Here is a 26,631-nt window from a genome sequence, read left to right as displayed (position 1 = left end):
GAGATAACTTCAATCTTCTCAAATTGCCACACCATATCCTCTCACTTTGCCCTCTGCTTAAGAACATTGTGCCAAAGCGCAGGTTAATTTATATGCTCTTCCATCAGTTGTGTCAATGCACGGAGACAAACCAAGTCGTAATTCTGCACGACTCAAGATTTTTGGACTCTTCCCAAGTGAAAAGCTTTGTCTTCCTGAGATCGCTCTGACTGACGGAACGCCCTCCTTCCAGTAGGAGGTAGCGTTACCTTCCGCCGCAGTCGAGAGGCCGCGGAGGCTGTCACGTGATCTCGCAGCCTCAACCCCGGAGGGCGGCCTTGCGGTGATTTGCCTTACGTACGCAACGTCATGACGTAGCACGTAGAGGCTGGCTAGCCGCCATCTTGCTTCTTTTTCTCGCTCGCTCTCACCCTCTCAGGAGCTAGCGAAAGTGCTTTGGCGGTTTGTACGGCCGTGGCTCGGACTTTCCGGACCAAGCAGCCCTGCGGACGATTTCTCGAGGCTCTTTCCCCGCCCCTGCCCCTGCCCCGTACCGGGAGAGCCCCTGGAAGCGCGCAGACTTGGTTCTCACCCTGGCGGGTAAGGAGAGCGAGGGCGTCCGGGCCGTGAGGAGGCCTGATGAAGGAGGGCGGGCGCGGGGTGCTGGAGGCCCTGGGCCCGCGGCACCTCTGCCTGGGCTCCGGGCATCGCGGTGTCCGCGGAGATCCGGCACGGGCCCGCCGCCCATGTGCGCGGCGTGTGCTGCGGCGGGGCGGCCCTGCGGCGGCCGAGGGAGCCTCCACCCGCGCTGGGCCTGCGCGCGCCGTTTTTCCACGGCGTGGTAGATGGTGCGGGTGGCTGCTCCGAGGGCTCTCGGTGCCTGTGGATGCTCCTGTGGTGATGCTGGCGTTTGCAGCCAGCGGTGTGTAGTCCAGGCTGGTCGTAAAGGCGCTGCCGGGACCCGGGACCTACCCCACTTCCGCTAGGGACAAGCTGAACAACTTCTTGGAGGATTTGAGTAGTCTTTTCCTCCCGCTAGGCCGCTCCAGACCCGCATTTGTGGGAATGCGGTTCGGCTGCTGCCTGGTTTTCAGAGAGCGTTTAGTATCACGGGTTGCTAGGGTAGAGACCCTATTTAAGACTGAAGGAAGCAAGGTAGTCAGTGAGGACTCTTGCTTGGTTTTACATATAAGGATCGCTCTGATCTCTTTAAAGAGATGTATATTTGTTTATTTTAAAGTTTGTTCGGGATCTTTGGGGTGAGGGTCCAACTTGCCTAGTAATCCCTGACTCTTAAAACTACCCGGATTTCCGTATTGGCTGGTCTTCAGCTTCGGTTCATAAATTCATACCCCAGCAGGATACTTAGAATTGTACAGTAGGCGGCCCTCCTGTTAGGGTTTCTCTTTGGGAATGCACCAGAAGAATCGGAAGATGTTTGCTTAATTGAGTGCTCAGTAGTCAATTTCTGCAAATAGACGTTATAGATAGCGTTCTATGAAGCGTCCACCACGTCTGACCTCCAGCATTTTTTAAAAGTAGATTTAAGCTTCCATATTGGTCATTAAGATGCTGCTTCGGATGGAGCCATTTTTAGGTGTGTGTCACAGATGCACTGCAGTATCTTTTCCGGCTTGCCCCAAATGCATTGATGCTCCAAAAATTAGAAATAGATTTGAGTTTGCATATAGTAAAATAGTTATTATTTGATTTTTCTGGGATTAATTTGTCAAAATAAGCTGTTTGGGTTTTTTTTGGGGGGGGAGGTCTGTAGGTGTGTGATGAACTTAGAATGCTGGCTGTTCCCTCATTACTTAACCTCTAAATCTCAAGGCCGTTATATATATTTTCCGTTTTGATTCCTTCTAGCCTTTGAGGAAGGTGCTCTTGTATGTGGTTTACAGATGGGGACAAGATATTTCAGAGATCGAAGTAATTTGATCAAGGTCACAAATTTGTAGTGGTACTGTAGTCAAAGCCATACTTCTAAACCCAGAGGGGATGCTCCATTGAAGTGCTCAGTTGGTCTTGTACGTTTATCATTGTCGCTAAAATAAGGCACAGTTTTAACTGGTAGTTTTTCTTTAGCTTGCTTTGGGTGTTTGAACATTGTTACATGTGAAGGTTAAAATGTTACCAGATATAAACGTGGTATATCTGTTTGATGACATGGGAAGACTAGGGGAAGGCAGAGATGGGCTAGAGGCCAGCCTAGGCTGCATGGTGAATGTTTACTTGTTTGAGAAATGATTGTGAGACCATCCCTTCATTTGTAAACTAAAGATGATAATATCAGTGCCTCTCAGGCTTGCTGTAGAATTTAAGACTGTGTAATGGTCTTGTTACTGTGGTTAGTGCATAGTAAAAGGACAGCTAAAAATGAAAGGAGAGCAGTAGAGTACTGGAAGAAGAAACTAGTTTTCAAGCAGTATAATCTGTGTTCTCAGAAGAGCCTAAGTCTTTAGATGCTTAAGTAGTTTTCTTTTTCCTCTTCCACTTCTCTTAAAAAAATTTCTCCTTGTGCTCTGTAATGAACCCAGTGATCAGTTCTAGCTCAGAATGAAGTGCTGAATTTCTTCAATGTCTTTGAATTTAATACTGTTTCCCTGAGTCTGTGCACTGACCCCAACCGGCACTTCCAGATGAGTTCTTTTTATGCAATTTATGTCATTCTGGTATCTATAAGAGTGCATCATTGATTAAATGCAAAAGAAGTCAATTACATACATGTTGAGGAAACTGAATTCTCTTGTTTTGGGGAAGTATTTGTTCTGAGACAAAGGCTCTGTTACAAAGCCCTGGTTGCCAGGCGGTATTAGCACAAGCCTCTAAACCCTGCCCTCGGGAGGCAGAGTCAGGCAGATTTCTGAGTTCAAGGCCAACCAGGGCTATACAGAGAAACCCTGTCTTGAAAAAAACAAAAACAAAACCAAAAAAAAAAAAAAAAAAAAAAAACAAAGCCCTGGCTGATCCAGGCCTGTTGATCAGGCTCTGGCCTCAAACTCAAGAGATCTTCCTGCCTTTGCCTGACTCCTGGGTGCTGAGAGTAAAGGCGAGTGAAAGCAGCCCTGCAGTTAATAGCCAAGTTCTGACCCAAACACTTTGACTTCAGAAAAGCAATTCTTGACTTAGAGTGGAGTGACACAGTATTAATTGTTGCTAAGAAGTCTGAGTTAATGTTAGTTTCCCATTGATGTATCAATCCGAGCATCTTTGTGAATCTAAGTATTCTTTAGAGAGCCACTTGTGTGTTTTCTTTCTAAAGCAAACTATATTAGTCTTTGTGCCATTTATCATTTTATTCTAGAGTTTAACAGCAGGATAGTTTGGGAGCCTGTGTGTGTATTTGCTAGAAGATCAAATGAGGGGTGTTACTGAAGTTCAGCAAGCACCTTTTGCTCCATTGGCAGGCGTAATTGACATATATTACCTAGGATTCTAGGACTATTACTGCCAGTGTATTGGATTCACCCTTAGAGGCAGGAACTGCTGGGTGCTGAATGTTAGAGGAAGGTACAACTAGCATATATAGAGAGCATTACTAGAATTTTTAAAAACAGTTATCTAGGAAACCAGGTGATGGTAGCAATCACTTAGCTCATATGATGGGTGTTATAGTTTATTTACATTATTGAATGGTTAGAAATGCCAAATAATATATCCACAAATTAGGTTAAGTGAGTCAACACTCACTTAAGGTTGAGGTTGATTTGCATCACATTTTTCTGGTTTTGTTTGAGACTGGTGCTAACTGGCTTAGAAGTCTTTGTGTAGACTAGGCTGCCCTTGAAATTGCATATTGGCCTACTACCTCTGCCTCCCCAATGCTGGAATTGAAGGCTTGTGGCCCCATAGCTGGCTCAGTTTTCAGAGGAGTGTGGTGGTGCCTTTAATACATGCCTTTAATCCCAGCAGTTCCGAGGCAGAAGCTCTCTTTGAGTTCCAGGCTTGCTGGGGCTACATTAATAAAGTATATATTAGTCAGGGTAACCATAGAACTGGAGAGAGCTTTTTGTATGGCATCCATGAGGGTTTAGGTTTAGTCCCCAACACTGTCCTTCACACCACAAAAGTTCCCTTATAATCTTAGGAGTATTAGCTGAGGATGAAAATAAAGGCATGTGATAAACTTGAGAAAACTTGGTGTAGAACAAATATCCGCTCACAGAAAAATGTATCATGCTTGGTTAATTACAGGAAGACATGATGGCTGGAAAATAGAAAACAATTGTGGAGCAGAAAAAAATGACTCGATGGGTTAGAATGCTTGATGTGAAAGCAAGAGAACCTGGGTTTAAATCCCCAGCACTCAAGAACATGCATTGCTACACGGGCCTGTAATCCAGAGTAGTAAGCTTCCAGTTTAGTGAGAGACTGTCTTAAAAAACTGTCTTAAAAAACAAGGTGGAGGCCGGGCGGTGGTGGCACCCGCCTTTAGTCCCAGCACCCGCCTTTAGTCCCAGCAGAGGCAGGCGGATTTCTGAGTTCGAGGCCAGCCTGGTCTACAGAGTGAGTTCCAGGACAGCCAGGACTACACAGAGAAACCCTGTCTCCAAAAAAAAAAAAAAAGAAAGAAAGACCAAGGTGGAGTCTTAGAAGACTCCTGACATAGGCCATCCACACACAAATATCAATAATTGTTAATTTTCTTACTCTGTGTGTGTGTGTTTGTGTGTGTGTCCCTAAGTTTCACTCCATAGCTCAAAGCTTGGCCTCAAACTCCTACCTCAGCCCTCCTGGTGCTAACATTACAGGCATTAGCTGAGAGTTTTGATTGTTGTGTTTGAGGCAGAGGTTCATTATGTAGCTAAACTGGCCTTTAATCCACATCCTCCTGCCTCAGCTTTTCAAGTACTAGGGTTACAGGTATGTTCCAGAGTTAGGGTTGGTCGGTCGTTCCAAGTTCATGCTTGACAACTATTCTATGTCTAAACTATATCCTAATTACTATTACTTTTTAGTATTTGTCAAGGGCTCCACACAGCCCTAGGCTAAGACTGGGGAGATGGGGCACTACTGTAAACTTTAGAGGAGGATTCTTCCATTACAACACTAGAAAACTTTTTTTTAAGTTGATTGTTATGATTACCTGGCTAGTAAGTTTTGGCTTTGTCTTTAACCCATGTGTTAATACTTTATTTCCCTATTTCTGCACCCTGACCCCACCAGTATCTCATTGTGTATTAGAGTTGCTTCAGATTTGTCACCCTTATAAACCTCAGGCTTCAGAGTACTGGAATTACAGGTGAATTCGCTTTTAATTAAGTGAATTTGAAAGTAAAATGTACATGATTATTTGGTGGTATTTAAAATAAACATGTGTATAAACTCTTAAATTCTAATCTGTGGGCCATTCCAAATTAGCATTCCACCAGCCTGTCTTTCCATCCCTGGATATATAACTGCTATAAAAAATGAGTGCTGGATAAGATCAAGCAACACTTGCAGGTAATGAAGGCCAAAAGTGATTAAAAGCCTAGAATGAGATAGAGTCATGAAACTGGAAAAGACAGCAGTGCAGAGAAGGATGCAAGCTAGTCCTTACAGGTACTTGACAGCTGCACTGGTATGTCAGCAAGAGAATTACGAGAGTGAATAAGCAAAGCTACTACAGAAATAGGGTAGAAGGGCATACTATAAACGTAGTAGGATTACTAAAGTTCAGTGTAAGAAACATTTCTTAAATCCTCTGCTTGAGGTGACATGCTTGGTGACCCCAAAAGACTTAAAGTCAAGTGCTAGGGGTAGAAGGTGAACTGGTGAAAGCGAAGGCAGGGTGGTGAGAAAAAGGAATGAAACCTTGAGTTTCAGGTGTTTCAATACTTGAACTCTGAACTGTTAAGTATTTGTGGTGGCTGGCACACACCTTTGATCCCAGCACTTGAGAGGCAGAGGCGGGTGGATTTCTGAGTTCAAGGCCAGCCTGGTCTACAGAGTGAGTTCGAAGACAGCCAGGGCTACACAGAGAAACCCTGTCTCAAAAAACCAAAAAAAAAAAAAAAAAAAAAAAAAAAAGTATTTGACCTTATGTTTGGTTCTTTTCAGTTTGTATCAGCTGTCGAGTTCAGGTCTGGACTCTTGACTTTACAAAGAGACCATTAGATATGTTTTCTATATCTTTTGAACATAATATTCTGTGGTACCTTATGTCATCAGTCTTGCCTTTATTTATTTGCCTATTTATTTTTGGGATTTTGAGGCAGGGTCTCTCTATAGCCATGGCTGTCCTGGAACTCACTGTATTGGCCAGGCTGGCCTCAGTTTCACAGATATCTGCATGCCTCTTGTCTGCTGGGATCAAAGGCAGGGGCTACCGTGTCTAACTTTAAAAAAGTACAATCGTGGGAAAGAAAAAATGGGAAATTGGCTTAAAAAATCACTCTGGCAGACAGGTCTGTCTGCGAGTTTAAGGCCAGCCTGGTCTACAGAGAGTTCCAGTTTAGCCTTGGCATACATATTGTGAGATCCTGTCTCAAACAAGTCACTAAATTTTGAGTCTGAAGAAAAGAGATAGTAATCCATCTTCTTCTTTCCAGCTGGTAATTTCTAAGTACCAGACTGCTGTTTGTGGTTCTGTGGTCAATGCACTACACAAAGGTGCTAGAATGAAACAAGATAATACAAACTTAAGTGTAGCCCATATTCCAGAGTTAGGTGCTCTTTTAAAGACACCAGCTTCTGGCTAAGAACTCTAGTTATTTCCAGAAAGATACACTTTTTCTATTTATTCAGAGGCTTTATAGAGGCTTTTAGAACATCAGGAACAGGCTGGAGAGATGGCTAAAAACACTTACAGAGGAACCAGATTTGGTTCCCAGCATCCACATGGTGGCTCAAACTATCTATAACTCCAGTTCCATTTTTAATGCATTTTAGAGATGTGTATTAAGGCCAGGCAGGCATGGTGGGCCTTTAATCCCAGCACTCAGGAGGCAGTGGTAGGCAGATCTCTATGTGTTTGAGGACAGCCAGGTCACAGAGAAACCTTGTCTCTAAAAAACCAAAACAATCCCCTTCTTTCCCCCAAATAGGTATTATAACTTATAAAATGTTTGGTATAAACGAAAAATAGTGTGTTAAATATCATATCATCAAAGAGGTAAGAGCATTTTAAGAGTCATTATTTAGCCAGTCATTCTCTGCAGTCATGAGGGGAGGTAGGAGAATCTCTGTGAGTTCAAAGCCAGTCTTCTCTTTCTTAGTGAGTTTCCAGGACAGCCAGGGCAACACGGAGAAACTTTGTCTGAAGAACAAAGCAGAAAGAGTCCTTATTTAATACAGTTTTATCTTAACATTTTGTCTGAATTAAAGTTTTGGTTTTTCAAAATATGGTTGTCGTATGTTAGTCTGTAATTCAAGAATCTGCTTTGAGAATTTAAATTTTTTAGATCAAATTGAAGAAACATAATATGGGAGGTCTAGAATTACTGTTGAAAGTTAGGAAAGTGGATCATACAAATTTTAGTTTAAAAGTGGGAAAAGAAAGCTGAATTGTTCTTCATGCCTGAGAAAGTGAGTGGGTCAGGGAGATTGCCGCTGGTTTCAGGTCAGCCTGGGCTTTAATGAGTTACTTTCTTTTAAAGCAAAAATAAAAGAGCAATTCTGGTCAGAGAATTGCTTTTGCTTCTATTGCTGTAGTTTTTATTAAGTAAAGTTGTGCTTTTGTTGTATAGTTTTGTGAGTCTAATACTGAGATTTGTGTACTATCTACTACAATTAAGGTTAGATTGTAGAAAGACAAAACATCTTCCACCAGGCAAGAGTATTCTGATCCTTTGAAGATGAAAAAGGAAAGTGTCATGTAATATGTATGGCAAATTCGAACTTGGAAAGAATGAGAATTAGAAAGTGTAAGGGCAGGATGCACTCTCTTTAATGTTTGAAGACCAACATTTCAATGATACTGGAAGAGTTACTAAGTTAGGGAGAGGATGCTATGCTTAATTCTAGCCCTTACTCTAACCCTTTTGTTATGTGGAAGATGGAGAAGGAGGATGAGCATTGGGAAAGAATTCTTTTTTTTCTCATAGCTTTCAACATTTTGGCCCTCCTTTACTGAGATCATCTCCCATGATCTTATCAGCTCACTGTTTGACTAGCCAGGAAATCCCAGAGCTCCTCCTGTCTGTCTCCTCAGCACTGGGATTTGAGGTGCAAACAGCTGCTCCACCTCACCCCCACCTCCCGTGCATTCCAGTCCTCATAGTCTCATTCATGTTTGCAAAGTCCATTTTTCCACTAAGCTATCTCTCCCTTTTTACCTTTCCACATGTAACTAACTCTTTTTGTCTGTGATCCTGGTATACGAAAATATACAAAATAGATATTTAGTGATGATTATGAATTTATTTTAATACAATTCTTTTGGTATTTTACTTTTTAAGGATAAAAGCTTTACAGATGATAACTTGTTTTTTTGCATGAATAATTAAGTTTTGTTTGAGTGTTTGATTTGCCAAATGTAAAAATCTTAAGCATTTTTCAGAGATTTACTGGTACAGTATGGAAAATGACATTTTGCATATCAGAGGTATGTTCAAGGACCATCTTAGAAATTTGTAGGAATTGTGTTGTAAACTGGAATGAGCTTGACAAAGTCAACAACTTGAGACGCAATTTTAAAATCAAGCAGTGAAGCATAATACAGTCCAAGAGTAAACTGATTTGATACATGCTGAAGGGATATTGTGTTCTGTAATTAAACCATTACGTTCCTATACAAGCAAAATGATATGTACAGTAAAACACTGAAATTCATAGCATACAGGCTTTGCCAATATCAACCAAGACGTTACAAGCTGCATTGTTACAATGCATACGGTTATACCCAGTGACGTTGTCCAAACAACCTGGTTTGAGTGCTTCCAAAAATGCTTTGGATTCATTGTAGGATTTCAAGTTCAGAAGCCCTTTACTGTTACCACATTTTATGTCCTGACCCATGTAAGAAGCTGTGGGGTTTTTTGTTTGTTTATTTTGTTTTTTGTACAAAAGATTTGCTACCTAGATTGATTTTTTAATATAATGGGTTTTCTCTGTCCTGGAAACATAATTCCCTTATTTCCATTTCATTTTTTGTTTTGAGTTGTGGTCTCATAATCCAGGTGCTTCCATCTTCTAAGTGCTGGGATTATAGGCATATACCATCATACCCAGCGATGTTGTTTCCAATTATAGCCTGACAGTTATTTGCACAACACCTTGTTTTTTAAGAAATGATAATTTTTGATATTTTAGAGGCCTTCAACATATTGTGGTACATTCTTAGCTTTGCTATTATAGAAACAAATGTAATTTAAAACCATTTGATGTTTTCTATACAGAGAAATGAACACTTGAGACGGACAGTTGCTCTGATCATTGCACACTATGTGTGTGTGTTTATATATGTATATGTATATATAGCACATATGAAGTGAGTTGTGATATCATGCGTCAAGTATATGATTGTGTTAATTAGAATGTGTAAAATTATTGGATACCATTTTAGACATTCAGATTATTGATTGGGTACAGTGAGCATAAGATCTTAGAAGCTGAGCGATATAATAGCTTGCTTTTTTACTTGGAAGCCACTTGTGATTGAGAGATTGTGTTTGGTAGGTCACCATAGTCAATCTTTAAATAAGATGCATATGGTAGGGTATTTCCATATCCCAAATTGCAAATTCCATAATAACATTAGAACATTTTCCCCTTTCCATGAACATTTCTTTTCAAAGCTATTTTTTTCTAAGAAGCTGGTAGATTCTTTTCATGTGAGCTATATATGCCACTCCTGAATATTCCCCCATCCCACCCCCACAGGCACACAATGAAGAAAGTCATGGGAAAAGGAAAAGGTGCCCAGTATATAGGCGTAGGGAGAATTAATTTTGCTTATATCCTAGATGCGCCCTTGTAGAAACAAACACAGTAGCAAATTCTGTGCTTTGGCAAAGTCATTTCACAGCTTTGGAGTTGCCTGGTTAATTCTGAAAATAGAGAATGGTGTGAGTTTTATTTTATAGTAACTTACTTACACTAATGGACAGTTGAGCAGTTAAAAAGTTTATTACCAGCCTACGTTGTAAGCTGGACAGGACAGAACCTGCAGTAGAACTAGCCAAACTTTAAATTTAGTATAAGTTCAGTAGAATAGTTAAAATCCCAGATCCATACATTAGATTTTTATTAATGCAACAATATATTTATAAATAAATTCATGTTTGTGGGGGGTAGTTTTGGAGGCTCTGCCGATGAAACTCAGTTTACCCTTTTCTTGACCATAAGCAATCCCCATGCCTTAGCCACCTGAGTAGCTAGGATTATAGACTCCTGCCACATGGGAGGAAATTGTAAGTTTCTAAATTGTGACTAGTTATTCTTAAATACTTTAAAAGGCCGAGATCTTATCTTATGGAACCATTAACATATTGTTGCTCTTTCAGATATGGTTATGATTTCATTTGTTATGTCTGCTTTCCAGCTCTATCCAAGTTTTTAGACAAGCGACTAAAAAGAATAAGATACAGCAGATTATCTAGGCCATAGTGGTCATCCCCTAGTACCCAGTAGATTCAGATAACACTCCTGCTCAAAACAAAGTGCATAAATGTCCAAGTCCTCTTACATAATAAAATGACTGGTACTTATGTGCCTGTAGTCCCAACACTTGAGAAATAGAAATAGGAGGATTGGAAGGTCAGAAGCATCACCTGCATAATGTGAAGTTGAGACTGTCTTAAATTGCATTAGACCCAGCCTCAAATAAATTAGCATGATGTCCACATATAACCAGTGCACAGCTCTCATAAACTGATAAGTCATCAGTAGATTACTTACCACACCTAAACAATGTAAATTCTGCATAGTTATGCTGTATTGATGTTTTTGTGGCTTTTTAAAAGGTGTTTATGTTATTTTAAAAAAATATTTCCTATTAAAAATTGGTTTGTGGGTTCTGTACTTCATATCTTAAAAGTAATTTTCTGAAATAGGGCTGGGAGAGAGCTAGCCTCCCACAAGTTGAACATAAGCCTGTGGGTTCAGGTAAAACCACCACTACTGTTCAGAGGGACCCACCCAGAACCCTCAGAACACAAGAACCTAGTAGTGGCCTGGGACAGGAGTCCTCCAGTCTCCATCTGTACCTGGAGCTGATCCTGTGCCATAGTACACTGGGAGAAAGCTGATCTCCCAGGAGAGCCAACACACCTGCGAGTGCAGGTAAGACCACCACTTCTTTTCAAATTCCTGTCCCAAGAGGGACCCTCTCAGAGCCATCTGGGGACAGGATCCCTCTGGTTTCTGTCTGCACCCCAGAGCTGACCCAGTACCACAGCTCTTCATTCCCAAATTCCTCCCTGAGAGAACTGGTCTCTCAGGAGACCACAGAGACTTGCGGTAGGGATAAGCCACAGTCAGAGATGGCAAGACCAGCTAACACCAGAGATAACCAGGTGGTGAAAGGCAAGGACAAGAACATAAGTAACAGAAACCAAGGGTATTTGGCATCATCAGAACACAGTTCTCCCAACACAATGAGCCCTGGGTATCCCAACACACTAGAGAAGCAAGGCTCGATTTAAAATGGCATCTCATGATGATGATAGAGGACAGGATAAATAAACCTTTAGCCAGACAAACCAGAGGGCACATAGATAGTATCCAAGTTAACAAAATCAGAAATGGGATATAACAACACAAACTGAGGAAATTAAAATCATCAGATCCTACTATAAAAGCCTATACTCAACAAAACTGGAAAATCTGGATGAAATGGACAATTTTCTAGACAGATACCAGGCACCAAAGTTAAATAAGGACCAGATAATACTCTTCAAACTATTCCACAAAATAGAAGCATAAGGAATACTGCTCAATTCGTTTTATGAAGCCACAATTATGCTGATACCAAAACCTCACAAAAGGCCCAGCAAAGAAAGAAAACTTCAAACCAATTTCTGTCATGAATATCAGTGCAAAAATACTCAACAAAATTCTTGCAAACTGAGTCCAAGAACACAACAAAACAATCATTCACCACAATCGCATAGGTTTCATCCCATGGATGCAGACATAGTGATGGTTAATATTCGGAAATCCATCATTCTAATCCACTACATAAAGAAACGCAAAGAAAACCACATGATCATTTCATTGTATGCTGAAAAAGCATTTGACAAAATTCAACATCATGTTAAAAGTCTTGGAAAGATCAGGAATTCAAGGCCCTTACCCAAATGTAGTGAAAGCAATATGCAGCAAAACAGTAGCCAATATCAAATTAAATGGAGAGAAACTTGGAAGTAATCCCACTAAAATCGGGTACTAGAGAAGGCTGCCCTCTCTCTCCCTATCTGTTCAGTGTAGTACTTGAATTTCTAGCTAGAGCATTAGACAACAACAGGGCGTCAAATTGGAAAGGAAGAAATCAAAATATCACTGTTTGCAGAAGATGTGATAGTATATTTAGTGACCCCAGAAATTCCACCAGAGAACTCCTGCAGCTGATAACTTCAGCAAAGTGGCTAGATATAAAATTAACTCAAATCAGTGGCCTTCCTATACTCAAAGGATAAACAGGCTGAGAAAGAAATTAGGGAAAGGATACCCTTCACAATAGCCACAAACAATATAAAATTCTTGGTGTGACTCTAACCAAACAAGTCAAAGATCTGTATGATAAGAACTTCAAGTCTCTGAAGAAAGAAATAGAAGATCTCAGAAGACAGATCTCCCATGCTTGTGGATTGGCAGCATTTGTGAAGCTCTGTCTAGAAACTTAGATGATAATTTAGTATATCAGCAATTAAAAACTGTCTCAAAGATTGTAGTTTGAAGGAATTTTGGGGGTGTTTATTTATATTTTGATAAGATGCTTCTCAAATTTCATTTATATCTTTTGGAAACCAGCTACTTTAAAAATGTTGGTTCCCCACATATACCCCATTTATTTCCATATAAATTTTTAGGTGTTTGTTTATGTTTATTTTGGCCAAAATCTGTTAGAAAACAATATTCAGTTGTACAAAATCTAGGAAATTCATATACTCCATATCTAATTCCAGTGGAAAGTGCCATTTTTATTGGGTTTCTTCAGTCACAGAACCTTTAATTTTAGAGAGAATGATTATTTTTTTAATGCTAAAAGCAGGATTGGGGTGGGCGGCAGTTATTTAAAAGATGTTTTCACAGATTGAGTTCTTCAGATATTTAGGGACCTTAGTATGAATGATCGTGTGTTATTGTTAATATTATATAACTATAGAGGCCTTATTAAAAATTATTTTTATTTTATGTGCATTTTTGCCAGTGTTTATGCTATGTGTGTGAGGGTGTTGGATCCCCTGAAGCTGGAGTTAGAGACAGTTGTGAGGTGCTATGTGGGTGCTAGGAATTGAACCCAGGTCCTCTAGGAGAGCAGTTAATGCTCTTAACCACAGAGCCATCATCTCTCCAGTCCAAAGGCTTTTATTTATTTTTTGAGAATTTCATATGTGAGTACTATATTTACATAATTTCCTTTCCCACCATTACCTTAACTAATCCATAGCCTCTTGTTCTTTAATTATTATTGTTACACGTATATAATTATAAATATAACCTGGTGAATCCCTTTAGTGCTTCTCCCGTAGACATGTGTTTAGCATTAACTCCTTTGGATTGGATAACCTATCCGGTCAAAGGCTGAAAACAAGTTCTTGAACTTATTGTTTGAAGGGTTTTGGGGATTGCTAATTACATTGTACTGTTTGTTAAGATATTTATGCAGCAAATTTTTAACCTAGTTTTGTCCCTGGAGATCTTAGCTGCTCTGCTGCTAATAGCCTGGAGCTCTTCATTTATCGTTATTCCTTCATGTTGGCATGCCAATTGGTGTTTTCATTGTTTTGGTCTTGTATAGATGACCATGTTTGATTTCCTGGATGCAGCTTTCCTGTCCTATATAACAGACATTCTTGCAGGAAAGACTTGGTCCTCTGGCTATTACAATCTTTCTATCCCCTTGAAGAGGTGTTTTAAAATTAGAAATGCTACAGATAGAGAATGTAGTGCTCTCAGTCCCCATAATTGTGTGAATACAATTTTGAAATCAGAAGTCAAAGGCTGAAAACAAGTTCTTGAACTTATTGTTTGAAGGGTTTTGGGGACTGCTAATTACATTGTACTGTTTGTTAAGCTATTTATGCAGCTATTTAGTCACACAGCGAATCTTTAAACTAGTTTTTTTTTTTCCCTGTTGGCTCTTGGCATGTAGAATAAACACAAGAGCAGTACTTACCTATCTAGCAAGCTTTATAATATCTGATTTCTGTCTACTTCAGCTTCATCTACATTTCCTTCCTACTACTATAGGCATTAATTTTACTGTTGACCTTACACTTCTGGGATATAGGGGATGTTTTTCAAGAAATACTTTTATTTGGCCTGGCCCTAACAATTCTACATAAGCCACCTGGTGGTGAGAAGGGGTGGGGGTACGTCTGTACAAAGAAACGAGTCAGGGGAGGACATTATGTGTGTCCTACTCCATCCTTGGAGCTCACACCCCATCTATCCTTTGCCTCCTCTCCCACCTCTGCCTGTTGATGTTACAGGCTTGCATGACTATATTGATAATGTGTCTTTTCAGTTTGCTGTTTAGTTTTGAGAAAAGAATCTGGTATGTAGCATATCCTGATCTGGATCAGCTTGATTTAGCTTTCCAATGCTGAGATACAAGTGTGGACCACCACTCCCAGTCATTTACTTTTAGTGTTTGTTTTGATGGATTTCATGTCTGTTATTTGTTTTGATCATTACTTTGTTTCTTAGAAAAATTTTAGGTAGCCATATATCTTAGGGTTTGCTATAATGAGACACATGACAATGACGACTCTTGAAAAGGAAAACATTTAATTGTCTAGCTTATAATTTCAGAGGTTTATTAGTTCATTATCATCAATGTAGGAAGCATGAAGACATGGCACTAGAACTCAGAGGTCTACATCTTGATCCAAAGGCAGCAGGAGATGACTGTGTGCCACTCTGGCCTGACTTGAGCATGGGAGACCTCAAAGCCCTCTACCCCAGTGATAATAATTCAAAAATAAAATTAAATTTTGGTCTCTACCACCAGCTAACTGAGACAAATGCAGATACTTGGGCCAACTGTTGAACTGAGGTTGGGGATCCCTATGGAAGAGTTAGGGGAAGGGTTGAAGGAGCTGAAGGGGATGGCGACCCCATAGGAAGAACAGCAGTGTCCACTAACCTGGAACCCCTGGGAGCTATCAACCAAAGAGCAAAAACAGGCAGGTCCCAGTGGGAGAGGATGTTTGTAATCCTATAGAGACTTGATGCCCAAGGGGTCGGGGGGGGGGGGGGGGGGGGGAGGGCAACATTTGGGATGTAAGTAAGTTAAATAATTCATTTAAAAAACTTAGATCTTCCCAGGCGGTGGTGGCACACACCTCTAATCCCAGCACTTTGGGAGACAGAGGCAGGGTTCTCGGCCAGCCTGGTCTACAGAGTAAGTTCCAGGACAGCCAGGGCTATACAGAGAAACCCTGTCTAGACAAAACCAAATCCAAAAAAAAAAACAAAAAAAAACTTAGATCTTGATGATACCTTTTTTGAGTTGTTTGGGTTCTGTTGGTGGCTGATTTCATTTCTGAACAAGTCAGTGGTATTCTTTCAAGTGTGTTTTGTTTCAGTGAAGTTTTTGATCTGATTGAGAGTAGAAAGTATACCCCAAGCCTTTTAGAAGCAAAACACTAGAAAGCAAGTGGGCAAAATTCAACTTTAATTTTAACTAAACTGAATTTTTTACGGTGAGACTGTCCCTTTTTACTTAACCTGCTTTTCTTTTTATGGCTGCAAATTCTATGCTTTTAGAAATTATATTTGTATAAGGCCAGACATGGTGGTACATACCTTTATCCTACTCAGAGGCAGGAGGATCTCTGATTTCAGTGTTAGCCTGGTCTACATAGTACTAGGACTATAAAGGGAGGTCCTTCTTAAGTATTTCTTTATTTCAGCTTTATTCAGCCAGTAAAGGCTGTGTTTACAACCACAGGTATTATTCCTGTATTCTATGTAAAGTTGAAAATGTGCTCAGAAGAGAGATACAGTTAGGTAGTGGGGTGCTGTCTTGAGTACAGAGTTTTGGATGCTCCGTTATTGTTGGAAGTAGCTAAGATGAAAATTTTCTTTCTTTTTTTTTTTTTCTTGTATGCATCACAAAGACTACTTTTAAGGGGTGTGACAGGAGGTTTTGGACTAGATGAGTTTCCACCGAAATGTCGGAGAAGTCAGGCCAGAGCACAAAAGCAAAGGATGGGAAGAAGTATGCAACACTCAGTTTGTTTAATACTTACAAAGGAAAGTCCTTGGAAACACAGAAGACTACAGGTGAGTAGATCCAGTAACCCAGGCTATGTGGTTTGTGGATTTGTTAATGTAAATGATACTGTATCTAATGTTCATGATTAGAAGCTAGAGTGAGCCGTTTATATTGGCTTTTTTTTTTGTATGTATTCACATTCTTTTCAGGGAGTAAGAGTTAAATATTTTGCCTTTGAAAAAATATTTTTCATTTTTTAATTATGTGTAGATGTTGTAGGTGTGTGTGTCTCTGTGTGGATATGGGGAAGTGAGTGCATATGTCTGTGGAGGTCAGAGCTACTGTACATCCCCTTGGAGCTGAAGTTACAGATAGGTGTGACTTGGAACTTAACTAATGTTCTTAACCTCACAGAACCTGATATATAGATATAATCTACACACACATACTTCTATATATACTTGTGTCTACAGGAAAGAAACTATTAAGAGACAGAACCGTGTGTGTGCTTGTGTGTTTGTGTGCACTCACATGCTGTTTTGCTACAGGGGAAAAAAAGTCCTGTCTTTTTAACTTGGGTCCCTTGCACCAGTACATAGAGTAAAAAGTAGAGCATTTGCTGCAGTATTGTGAACATAGTAACTTTGTTTGCTTGGGGTTAGGAAGTGATGAGACAAAATCTTGTTGCTGTGTATTAGTTAGGGTTTTATTGCTGTGAACAGACACATGACCAAGGCAACTCTTATAAAGACAACATTTGATTGGAGATTGCTTACAGATTCAGAGGTGCAGTTCATTATCATCAGGGTGGGATCCTGGCAGCATCCTGGCAGGCATGAAAAGAGCTGAGAGTTCTGTTCTTTTTTTTTTTTTTTTTATTCGATATAATTTATTTACATTTCAAATGATTTCCCTTTTCTAGCCCCCCCCACTCCCCGAGAGTTCTGTTCTTATATCTTATTCCGAAGGCAGACAGAAGAAGACTGGCTGGCTTCCAGGCAGCTAGGACAAGGATATTAAAGGCCACACCTCATAGTGCCACTCCATGGGCCTAGCATAAACAAACTGTCATGCTGTCTAACCCTAACTGGTGTAGAACTTATTGTGGATCTGGCCAGCCTCCAACATAGAGCTAGTTTCCCACTTCTACCTTCCAAGTTGTAGAGTTTGAACTTTGTTCTCTTAACATTTTTTAGAATAGTTGCCTAAAAACATTTCAAAACTAGCATTCCCCCATCCCGTGCCCCCCAAGCCCATAGTATATAGTGTTCCATATTAAGAAGTTAGGGGGTTTTGGTGGGTGGGTTCATTTTGTTTTTTGAGACACATTTTGCTGGGGTCCCAAGATGGCTTACTATGTTGCGTGGATTCTTTACGTATTACCTTGAATTAATGTTACAGGTTTATAAACTTAAGTTTACAGAGCTTTACTTTAACATTAGGGACTAGTCAGAAATTCTGTTGACTCCTAATCATCTATATTATTTCTGTTCATCTATATTATTTGACAAATAAAGTAGATAATACAGTAGATGTTCTAAGGAAATTGATGTTACTGATCTTTTAGTTGCAGCTCGACATGGATTACAAAGTCTTGGAAAAGTTGGTATTTCACGGCGGATGCCCCCACCTGCTAACCTCCCAAGTCTCAAAGCAGAAAACAAAGGCAATGATCCTAATGTGAATATTGTGCCTAAAGATGGTACAGGATGGGCATCGAAACAAGAGCAACATGAGGAAGAAAAGTGAGTCAAACTCTGTTAAAAGAATAAAATACTTCTCTCATTGTAGGAAACTGCTACTGCTGTGCGTGGAGAGAGTTCAGCAGATAAGAACACTCTATAACACTTATAATTCAGAGAACTTTTTTCTCAGATGAAAACACAAGTCACCTCATTCTTTAGTGGTCATCTGATGCCTGCTAGCTCTAAGAATAAAATCGTGGATTTCTCTTAACACTATTACTTAGCATAAACATGAAAAATTAACTTAACATCCTAAGAACAAATCTACAAGCCAACCAACATCTACTATAAACTTTTATCTGAGGGTAGAACCCAGTGTTCTGCTTTAATAAGTCCTTGATTAATTTGAAAAGTGAGTGAGTGAGTGAGTGAGAGAGAGATGATATAAATCTTTTATGTATTATACTTAAAGTGCATATACACATTTAAAGTAATTATATAATTATATACATATTTTTATAATTTTTGCGTTCTTTTGAGTCCAGTATTATCCATAGAGCAGATGACAGAATAGCTAATAAACAATGTACCTATATTGCATATTCTGTACCACACTGCCTCTTCTCCCATCCTGTTCAAATCAGGCATTCTCTTTCTAATGACAGTAAGGAATTGAGTCAGAAAGAAATAATATAAAAAAATAAAGAAACAAAAATAAGGAATTGGCTTTGTAGCCTAAATTCCAAGATGCCTAAGAATTCTGACTATCATTGAAACTCCTTGGTGTATCATGGTGCTCTGGCATTATTTATATAAAATAAGTGAAAAACAAGAATTAACACTGTCACCAGATGGTGATGGCGCACACCTGTAATCCCAGCACTTGGGAGGCAGAGGCAGGTGGATTTCTGAGTTCTAGGCCAGCCTGGTCTACAGAGTGAGTGCCATAACAGCCAGGGCTATACAGAGAAACCTCGTCTCAAAAAAAAAAAAAAAAAAAAGATTTAGCACTGTCTGCCTCAATCCTTATTCATTTAGTAAATATTTTGTCTTCTATTTGTCAAGGTTTGTACCGGATTATTAACTGAGCTAAATACTAAATAGTTATTGGTCAGTTGGTAGGATTTACATTGTTTGCTTGCACAGATCTTATCAAATTTCCATGCTTCTGCTTAACTTGTCCTCCTTTGAAGAAACTTTCGTTTGTTGGAGAATTATAGTAGAATGTGAGCTCTAGGGCTGGGTGTACAAAAAATAATACTGGCATTCTTTAGTTTCTTGAATAACCTTTTCACTTTTAAGTATTGCCATATTTCAAGGATTGCATAAAATTACAGACTGTTTTTAATCATGTTTTATTCATTAGAATGGATTAGACAGATTGCTGTTACATGTTTGGATTGTAATGCAGTGATGAATCTATCATCTGACATTTGGGAGTTTGCCTAGCCTTTGCACTAATTATCCCAGTATAAACTGAATGTCTGCATATACTTACATTCCTGTTGATATGTATTTCTTTAAAACATTAATGATAGTTACTTTCAATATCAAGTTGTTTTGTTTCTGTTTCTTTTTTTAACAAAATGGAAAATAGGCTGCTGTCATCTCTTATTCAAAGGTAGAGATGAATGGGAGAAAGCAGACATAATTATACATCTGTAATCTATAAGTATTAATAAATTTATAGCCAAACGTAGCAGCACTTAAACACTTTTTTAACATGTAATATCTGAAATAATGGATTAATATTTTTTTAAAGAGCACCAGAAGTGTCACCATCACAGCCCAAACCTGGGGTTGCAGCTCCCCCGGAAGTAGCACCTGCTCCCAAGTCATGGGCCAGTAACAAGCAAGGTGGGCACGGAGATGGTAAGTGGGCATAGCTGGGGTCTGGGGAGGTTCAGTGGTCACTGAACAGCCGTGCAGAGGGTAAAGGTAGACAGCACTGCCAAAAGTCATATGTGATCTAATCTAAAGAGAGTCTCTGAGTTAGCCTCTGCCCTTTAAAGAACTTGTATGAATTAATAAGACACAGCTCAACAGACATGGCTTGCACCCTAACATTTCAGTGAATACAAATACATTGTATATTGATATTATATTCCTTTCCCTAATTATCCCAAATGTCTTTTACAGAAATCCTGTTAGGATTTCTGGAAAGTGACAAAGAATGTTCATAAAGCACAGTAGCTATAATACTCCGAAAAATTGACACATTTTAATGTATAGTGAGTTGCTCTTAGCTATTTAGTGTAAATCAAAGCAGTAAATCAAACGAAAACATCTTAGCCTTGTTCAGGACTTGGTCAAAGTATATTTCAATAATCCACTATCTGCTAGTTGGTAAAAGATTTTAGCAGAGACCAATCATAGGAGTCATAATGAAAGAGAAACAAAAGCTCCTACAGCAGATCTGGAAGGTTTCTTTCAGGGTTTGTCTCCTTATGGCTGTTCGTTAACTTTTCAAAGGCTTCGGTACAATTTATGAGTTGTATTGATATAAACAATCATTAAAATGTGGACTAATTAATTTATCAGAAGCAAGAGCTCTATCCTTGGAGGGTTGCTTGAATTATCTTCATTATAAAAGTTACCTTAATGTGTTTTTGAAAAATGTTTAGGAATCCAAGTGAACAGTCAATTTCAGCAGGAATTTCCCAGTCTGCAGGCAGCTGGAGATCAGGAAAAAAAAGAAAAGGAAGCAAATGATGAGACCTATGGACCTGGACCCAGCTTACGCCCACCAAGTGAGAATGCTTTCTACATGTTTGTCGTAGATGTCCTAAGATGTTGTGCGCTCTTGTGTACTTGCCTGCTTTCTAGAGACTAGTGTTGTATTCACTTAAAACACAGGATTTTTGTGGTGCTAACAATAGTACCACTGTAACTATAGAGCTTGTTGGAAATTTCATTATATCTGACTTAGTAAGTCAAAATTTATAAAGTATCCAGGTATCCTCTTTGTAAATAATGTTTGATCCTTTTGCCCTTATCTTTGCCCTGTTCCTTCGCTATTCTCTTCCTCTTCACATGCATCTATCTGCCTTAGCCTCTCAAGGTCTGGGATTATAGGCATATGCTATTGTGCCTAGCCATACATAGTTTTTATATATAATTAAGTTTGTTTTGTTTTTAGCATATTTCCTCACTGTGTAAGATCTGCTCCCCCCCCCTTAACATATTTTTGTATTCCGTGATTCCTTGCTTTCTGGACTCAAATGAGGGAATATTTTAGATAATGAAGGATACTTTATGTGCATTATAAAGCACAAACTAAAAATAGAAATACATTTTTGAGATAATGTCAGTGAATCTGCTCATCAGGTCCCATGTAACTAGTAAGAGTTGACTAAAAGTAAATGGTACACCTGTCAGCTTTTCTAAGTTGTAGAACTTCACCCATCTTCCCTCTAGATACCTGACAGACCAGTGAGAGTAGTGATTTTTGAATCATAGAAAGCTTTATACAAGTTCTGATAACCCTCCTTTGATGGTTGTCATGGCTGCCTGACATATACTAACCTTTCTGCTTCACAATCCATGACCCTAGTCTGTATTACAAGGCTTAGCAGATCATCGCATTGGGTTCCCCCACTCCTTTACTGTACATTTTCTTAAAATATGCTAAGCTTGCTGTTTCTGTTATGTTACTAATACTTTCTTCATCCTTTTTGTCCTCCACACCAGATGTGGCTTGCTGGAGAGATGGTGGTAAGTCTGCTGGGCCACCTTCCTCTGATCAGGATGAAAAGCAACTTGGCCAGGATGAAAGCGCGGCTATAACATCAGAACAAAATGATATTCTCAAAGTGGTGGAAAAGAGGATAGCTTGTGGTCCTCCTCAGGCCAAACTGAATGGACAGCAGCCAGCGCTTGCTTCTCAGTACAGAGCTATGATGCCTCCTTATGTGAGTATTGCTAAACATGGCAAGGCACAAAGCATGTTCTACTCTGGGACTCAAGAGAATTGGAATGGGGACGATGTAGGTCTTTGGTCTCATTAGCATCTAACTAAAGCTAAACTGTGAGTATAGTATGGTAACAAGTCACATGCCTCAGTAGCACAAGTAGCTTTATCATTAAGAGACCACACATTTTCACAGCATATTAAGTCCGTGCGCTTAGGAGCCAGGTTGAGCACTATGAATTTGAGGTCAGCCATGACTACATAGTGAGAGCTTATCTCAAAACAAACAAAAGAACAAATGTTAATTGCAGTATCACAACTTTTAATTATTGTGGAAATATAATTTTGGTATAACAGTTCTTTGTATTAATGAGTATTTTAGATTATAGATTTAAAACTTTTTTTTTTTCAAGAAAATAAGATTTTATTTAAGTTTGTGGGCTGGGAAGATGAGATGGAGGCAGTGCTTTTGCACCCGGATTCCTTCACCTGAATCCATGAAGTAAAACAAGGAATTGTCTACAACAATTAAGGCAAATCCATTTTAGCCAGAATTATAGCACACAAGCTTTGTGTCATTGCACACAACCAGCACACTTCAGCTTCCGGAGTGGAGTCCCACACCCATGTGCTAATGGCCCATTTTGTTAAAACCAAACAGAGCCCTCCCCCAATCTCATTACAGAAATTGACCAGGATCTGTGAGCGGTGCCCACAGGAGTAAAACTTTTTTTATGATAAGTTCATTGGGTTTGCTAAATTGCCTGATAGTTCATGGCCAAAAGAAAAGAAAAGAACCTAAATGTTAAGAGCTGTTTGAATTCTAATTAAGTTTTTAAATCTACATTTTGGTTTGTATGAGACAAGGTCTGTGTGTAGTTGAAGTAGGCTTCAAGATTAGTCGTACCCCAGGCTATTGAGTACTGAGGTTACCAGTATGCTTTATAGGCCTACCTAAATTAAGTTTTACAGAAGAATCGTGGGAAATAAATGCCCATTCTTCCTGATTTTAGGTTACTAAATCAATCCTGGATACAATATTTCGTGGATATTTTTGCTTGTGTTTTAAAAGGAGAAAACCTGAGAAAGTACATAGCCCCATTAACGTGGCTAAAATTTAAAAAATGAATTCTTAAATAGTAGGTCATTGTTAGTATAGATTCATATTTCTTAGGGATCTTGTTGCCTGCGTGATACCTCTATTGCATTTTCTCTCTTTTTTTTTTTTTCTTTGTTTTACTTGTTTCAAGTTGCTTGTGCTTTGTTCCTTCTCTCTGCCATGTTTTAACTGGTCTAGAGAAGCAGAGGAAATAAGGTGGCAGGTTAGAGTTCATTGTGCCTGAGCCCCTGACTGTGACTCCCTCACAGTGCTGGAGGATGACATCCTAAGAAGTATGAGAGTATGACTTTTAAAAAAGTAAAGAAAACTTTGTAAACTGACCTGTCAGTTTGGGCCTAATTTTCAAATTGTGCTTCTAGATTTTTGAGCTTTCAGGTGTGGATATTGGAAGGAACATCAAAGCAGAAGGATGATTCTGTCTGAAGAGGTGTTTTACTAAGTATCAAAACCAATCACCACTTAACACTGCAAGTAGATACTGAGTATTTAGAGATAGTTTCTGCAATTAATGTTATGACAAACTCTGAATTTTAAGCATACACCTCATAGAATTAATGTGTCTGATTAATTAAAGGAGGAGCTAATGTAATCAAAAGACCCATGCAGCCAGTGCCCCCGCCCCGGGCGCCCCCTCCCCCCTTCCCCCCCATACCTTCAGATTTCCTCAATACTTGACATTGAGCTGGTGTTTAATTTGACTTCATTTCAGCCCTGTGTGGTAGGAATGGCCCCTTTAGACAGTACAGTCACACAAAGATTTTCCTTTCAAAGTGTGATTTCCTTATCTAAAAAGATTTTTGGTTTTTTGTAAGACATTTTTTAGCAGAAGCAAATTATTTTCAGGCTTATGTGTCTGTAAATGAAGAAATACTTGTTGAGACTCTCCAGCTCACAGTTGAATCCTTTAGTTACCAGTATTTGCATAATCTGTCCCCCACCTACTTTTAGGCTTACCTTTTCAAAGCTGAGATTTCACAGAAATGACCTTGATTGGTTTTTCTTAGCATTTAATTCATGTCATCTGTATTGAAACTTGACTATGAGCACATTTTCTATGCCATTTTTAACATCTTTCTGTTCTCTGAAGTGAGTTCCTCTTCAACATTGTCTTTCTGGTTGTGTTACAAATTTGTGTTTTTTACATTTTGTGTCATTACATAAATTAAAATTATATTAATGTAACATGGAGGTTCTTCAGTGTCCTAGTTCTATGTTGTGTTATGATTTCTGGAAGTGGGGGTGTAAGGGCACATGTCTTTAAAATAGTCAGATCCCAAGTTCACAACCAGCTGTTTTAGAGCAAACTATAGCCCCACCAAGGCTACATAGCAAGATTCCTGCCTTAAAAACAAGACTTCCTGGAATCACTGTTGTGTAAATGGTTTGTTGGTGAGGATGAGTGGCAGTCTATAGTAGCAGACAAACTTAAATATTCATATTATTTGCTTCAATCATTCATACTTTCTTATATTTTAAGACAATTTCAAACTGAATTTGCATAAGTTACTAAATTTCTTTTTTCTTTTTCATCCAGATGTTTCAGCAGTACCCAAGGATGGCCTATCCTCCTCTACATGGTCCCATGAGGTTCCCACCTTCTTTATCAGAAACAAACAAGTAAGACTTAAAGAAAGCCTACAAGGGATATGTGCTTAAGATTTTTTTTTTTTAGCATTGAGGGTTGTTTTTGTTTTGTTTTGTTTTGTTTTTAACTCTCAAAAGTATTAATTGCTTACCTCTTATAAGATAAAACTAAAATAGTAGCTAGGCGGTTTGGCACGTGCCTTTAATCTCAGCATTCAGGAAGCAAAGGTAGGAGGATCTTTGAGTTTAAAAACTGACCAACGTGGTCTACAGAGGCAGTTCCAGGACAGCCAGAGCTACACAGAGTGATCCTGACTCAAAAAAAAAAAAAACAAAAGCAAAAAAACTTAAAATAATAGTTCAGTATTTTAAAAATGTAATTGGCACAAGTTTTTGAAAACAGGAAATTACAATCCTAAAAAACAATGATAATTACTTTTCTTTTTCTTGCCATGTTAATCTCTCCATTCTTCCTAATGTGAGGGTTTTAGAATCCTTTAAGTAATGGTTCTAATTACTTATTTTGAAATGAAAAATAAAAGAACTATTTAAACTACTAATTATATATTAATGATTTCTTTATAGTCATGCCATTGCCATGGTATATTTTGCTATAGAAAATACTAATATCAAATTGAAATGAACTAAATTCCAGTGTTTTAATACTCTCAACTCAATACAACTGAAACCTGTGCTTTTTTTCTCTGCCTTCCCATTAATTAGAGGCCTTCGAGGAAGAGGCCCTCCTCCTTCTTGGGCTTCTGAGCCTGAACGCCCATCCATCCTTAGTGCATCAGAACTGAAGGAGCTCGATAAATTTGATAACCTAGACGCTGAAGCTGATGAAGGTTGGGCAGGTAAACAATTCACTAAGCACTTTAAACTGGTTGGGGTTTGATTTGACACAATTAGTGGTGTGTTTATGAGCTCCATCTACATTTTCTTTCATTTAACAGGTGCTCAGATGGAAGTAGATTACACAGAACAGTTGAATTTCAGTGATGATGATGAGCAAGGGAGCACTAGTCCTAAGGAGAGCAGCAGGTACTCAGTGACAGATGTGCTATTGATCGCATGATTTTGATTGATAGAACATGAGCTGTTGGTGCAAAGATGCTTCGTTCATACTTTTTATTTTAAAAAAATATAGAATTTCTTCATTTTTCTTATATTACTTAATTGCTTCAGGTTCTTGTTTTATTTCTAATTGTTATTCCTTAAAAGCTTATTAGCAAGCGACAGTAGAAATTTGGGGGGATGGAGCTTTTTATCTCTATTACTTCTTGAAGGGCGTCCAAGTAAGGAGTATGTGGGCTAGTGTATAGGAAAAACATTGGGCTTTTACATGCCTTATTTATAATTTTCTCAGACGTAGCATTACAGTATTCTATAGTTTCACAATTGATCATATTTGAGATACTTGATATGTTGGTTTTTTTATATCTATGTATACATACATACATACATACATACATACATACATATACATACACACACACACACACTAATGTATCTTTTCTGGACCAGAGTAAATTAGAATACAGTCAATAATATTTTAATATCACTTATATTTAGGTGACATTTTGAGAGGACAGAAAAGAGAAAATGGTGTATTAGATTCATTTATATCACAAATTTGAGCAGCTGCTATATTGCTATTTTAGTTACACTTTGAAAATGTGAACTAACTAGTCCCCAAGACACCACAGAAACATTGTGTACATTACACGATCACTATTAACATCACTAAGTCACAAACCTGTCATTGATTGCTTTATACATTTTCTTCCCTTGAAATTATATGGAAGACTTTACAGAGGAAAATCCATTTGCTTGTTATGTAATTTCTATTTGTTTTCTCCTTTCCTCTCCTCCATTTTGTTTCTTCAGTGAGGATCAAACATCAAAAACACCTGAAAGCACAGAAAACCGAAAAGAAGATGAAGCTTCCATCACTAAATCATCCTCTCAGATACCTGCTCAGCCTCCAGTCCCAAAAAGTCCTTATGGGAAGGGGCCACCATTTAATCAGGTTTGTTGG

General features: G+C 38.9%; 1 protein-coding gene across 11 annotated transcripts in view; it reads left to right on the top strand.

The window, feature by feature from the left end:
* Nucleotides 1-368: 368 nt before the first annotated feature.
* Nucleotides 369-26,631, top strand: part of Prrc2c (proline rich coiled-coil 2C) — a 66,086-nt gene continuing 39,823 nt past the window's right edge. For 8 of the 11 annotated variants that reach the window (XR_007980545.1, XM_052201165.1, XM_052201172.1 and 5 more), the window contains exons 1-10: nucleotides 369-579; nucleotides 16,194-16,359; nucleotides 17,859-18,036; nucleotides 19,739-19,848; nucleotides 20,601-20,726; nucleotides 21,667-21,887; nucleotides 24,541-24,623; nucleotides 25,314-25,447; nucleotides 25,547-25,634; nucleotides 26,481-26,622. Coding sequence is in view for 10 of the 11 variants with exons in the window: in XM_052201165.1 (XP_052057125.1) it covers nucleotides 16,248-16,359; nucleotides 17,859-18,036; nucleotides 19,739-19,848; nucleotides 20,601-20,726; nucleotides 21,667-21,887; nucleotides 24,541-24,623; nucleotides 25,314-25,447; nucleotides 25,547-25,634; nucleotides 26,481-26,622 (1,194 nt within the window). In the remaining variant the exon portion in view is untranslated. The remainder of the gene's footprint in view (nucleotides 580-16,193; nucleotides 16,360-17,858; nucleotides 18,037-19,738; nucleotides 19,849-20,600; nucleotides 20,727-21,666; nucleotides 21,888-24,540; nucleotides 24,624-25,313; nucleotides 25,448-25,546; nucleotides 25,635-26,480; nucleotides 26,623-26,631) is intronic. The other 3 variants (XM_052201174.1, XM_052201167.1, XM_052201169.1) reach the window with 2 other exon arrangements.

The sequence above is a fragment of the Apodemus sylvaticus genome, chromosome 12, assembly GCF_947179515.1.
Source record: "Apodemus sylvaticus chromosome 12, mApoSyl1.1, whole genome shotgun sequence".
In the NCBI taxonomy this organism is placed as follows: Eukaryota; Metazoa; Chordata; class Mammalia; order Rodentia; family Muridae; genus Apodemus; species Apodemus sylvaticus.
The sequence above is the reverse complement of the archived record's forward strand: the minus strand, read 5'-3'. Positions and strand labels throughout refer to the sequence as shown.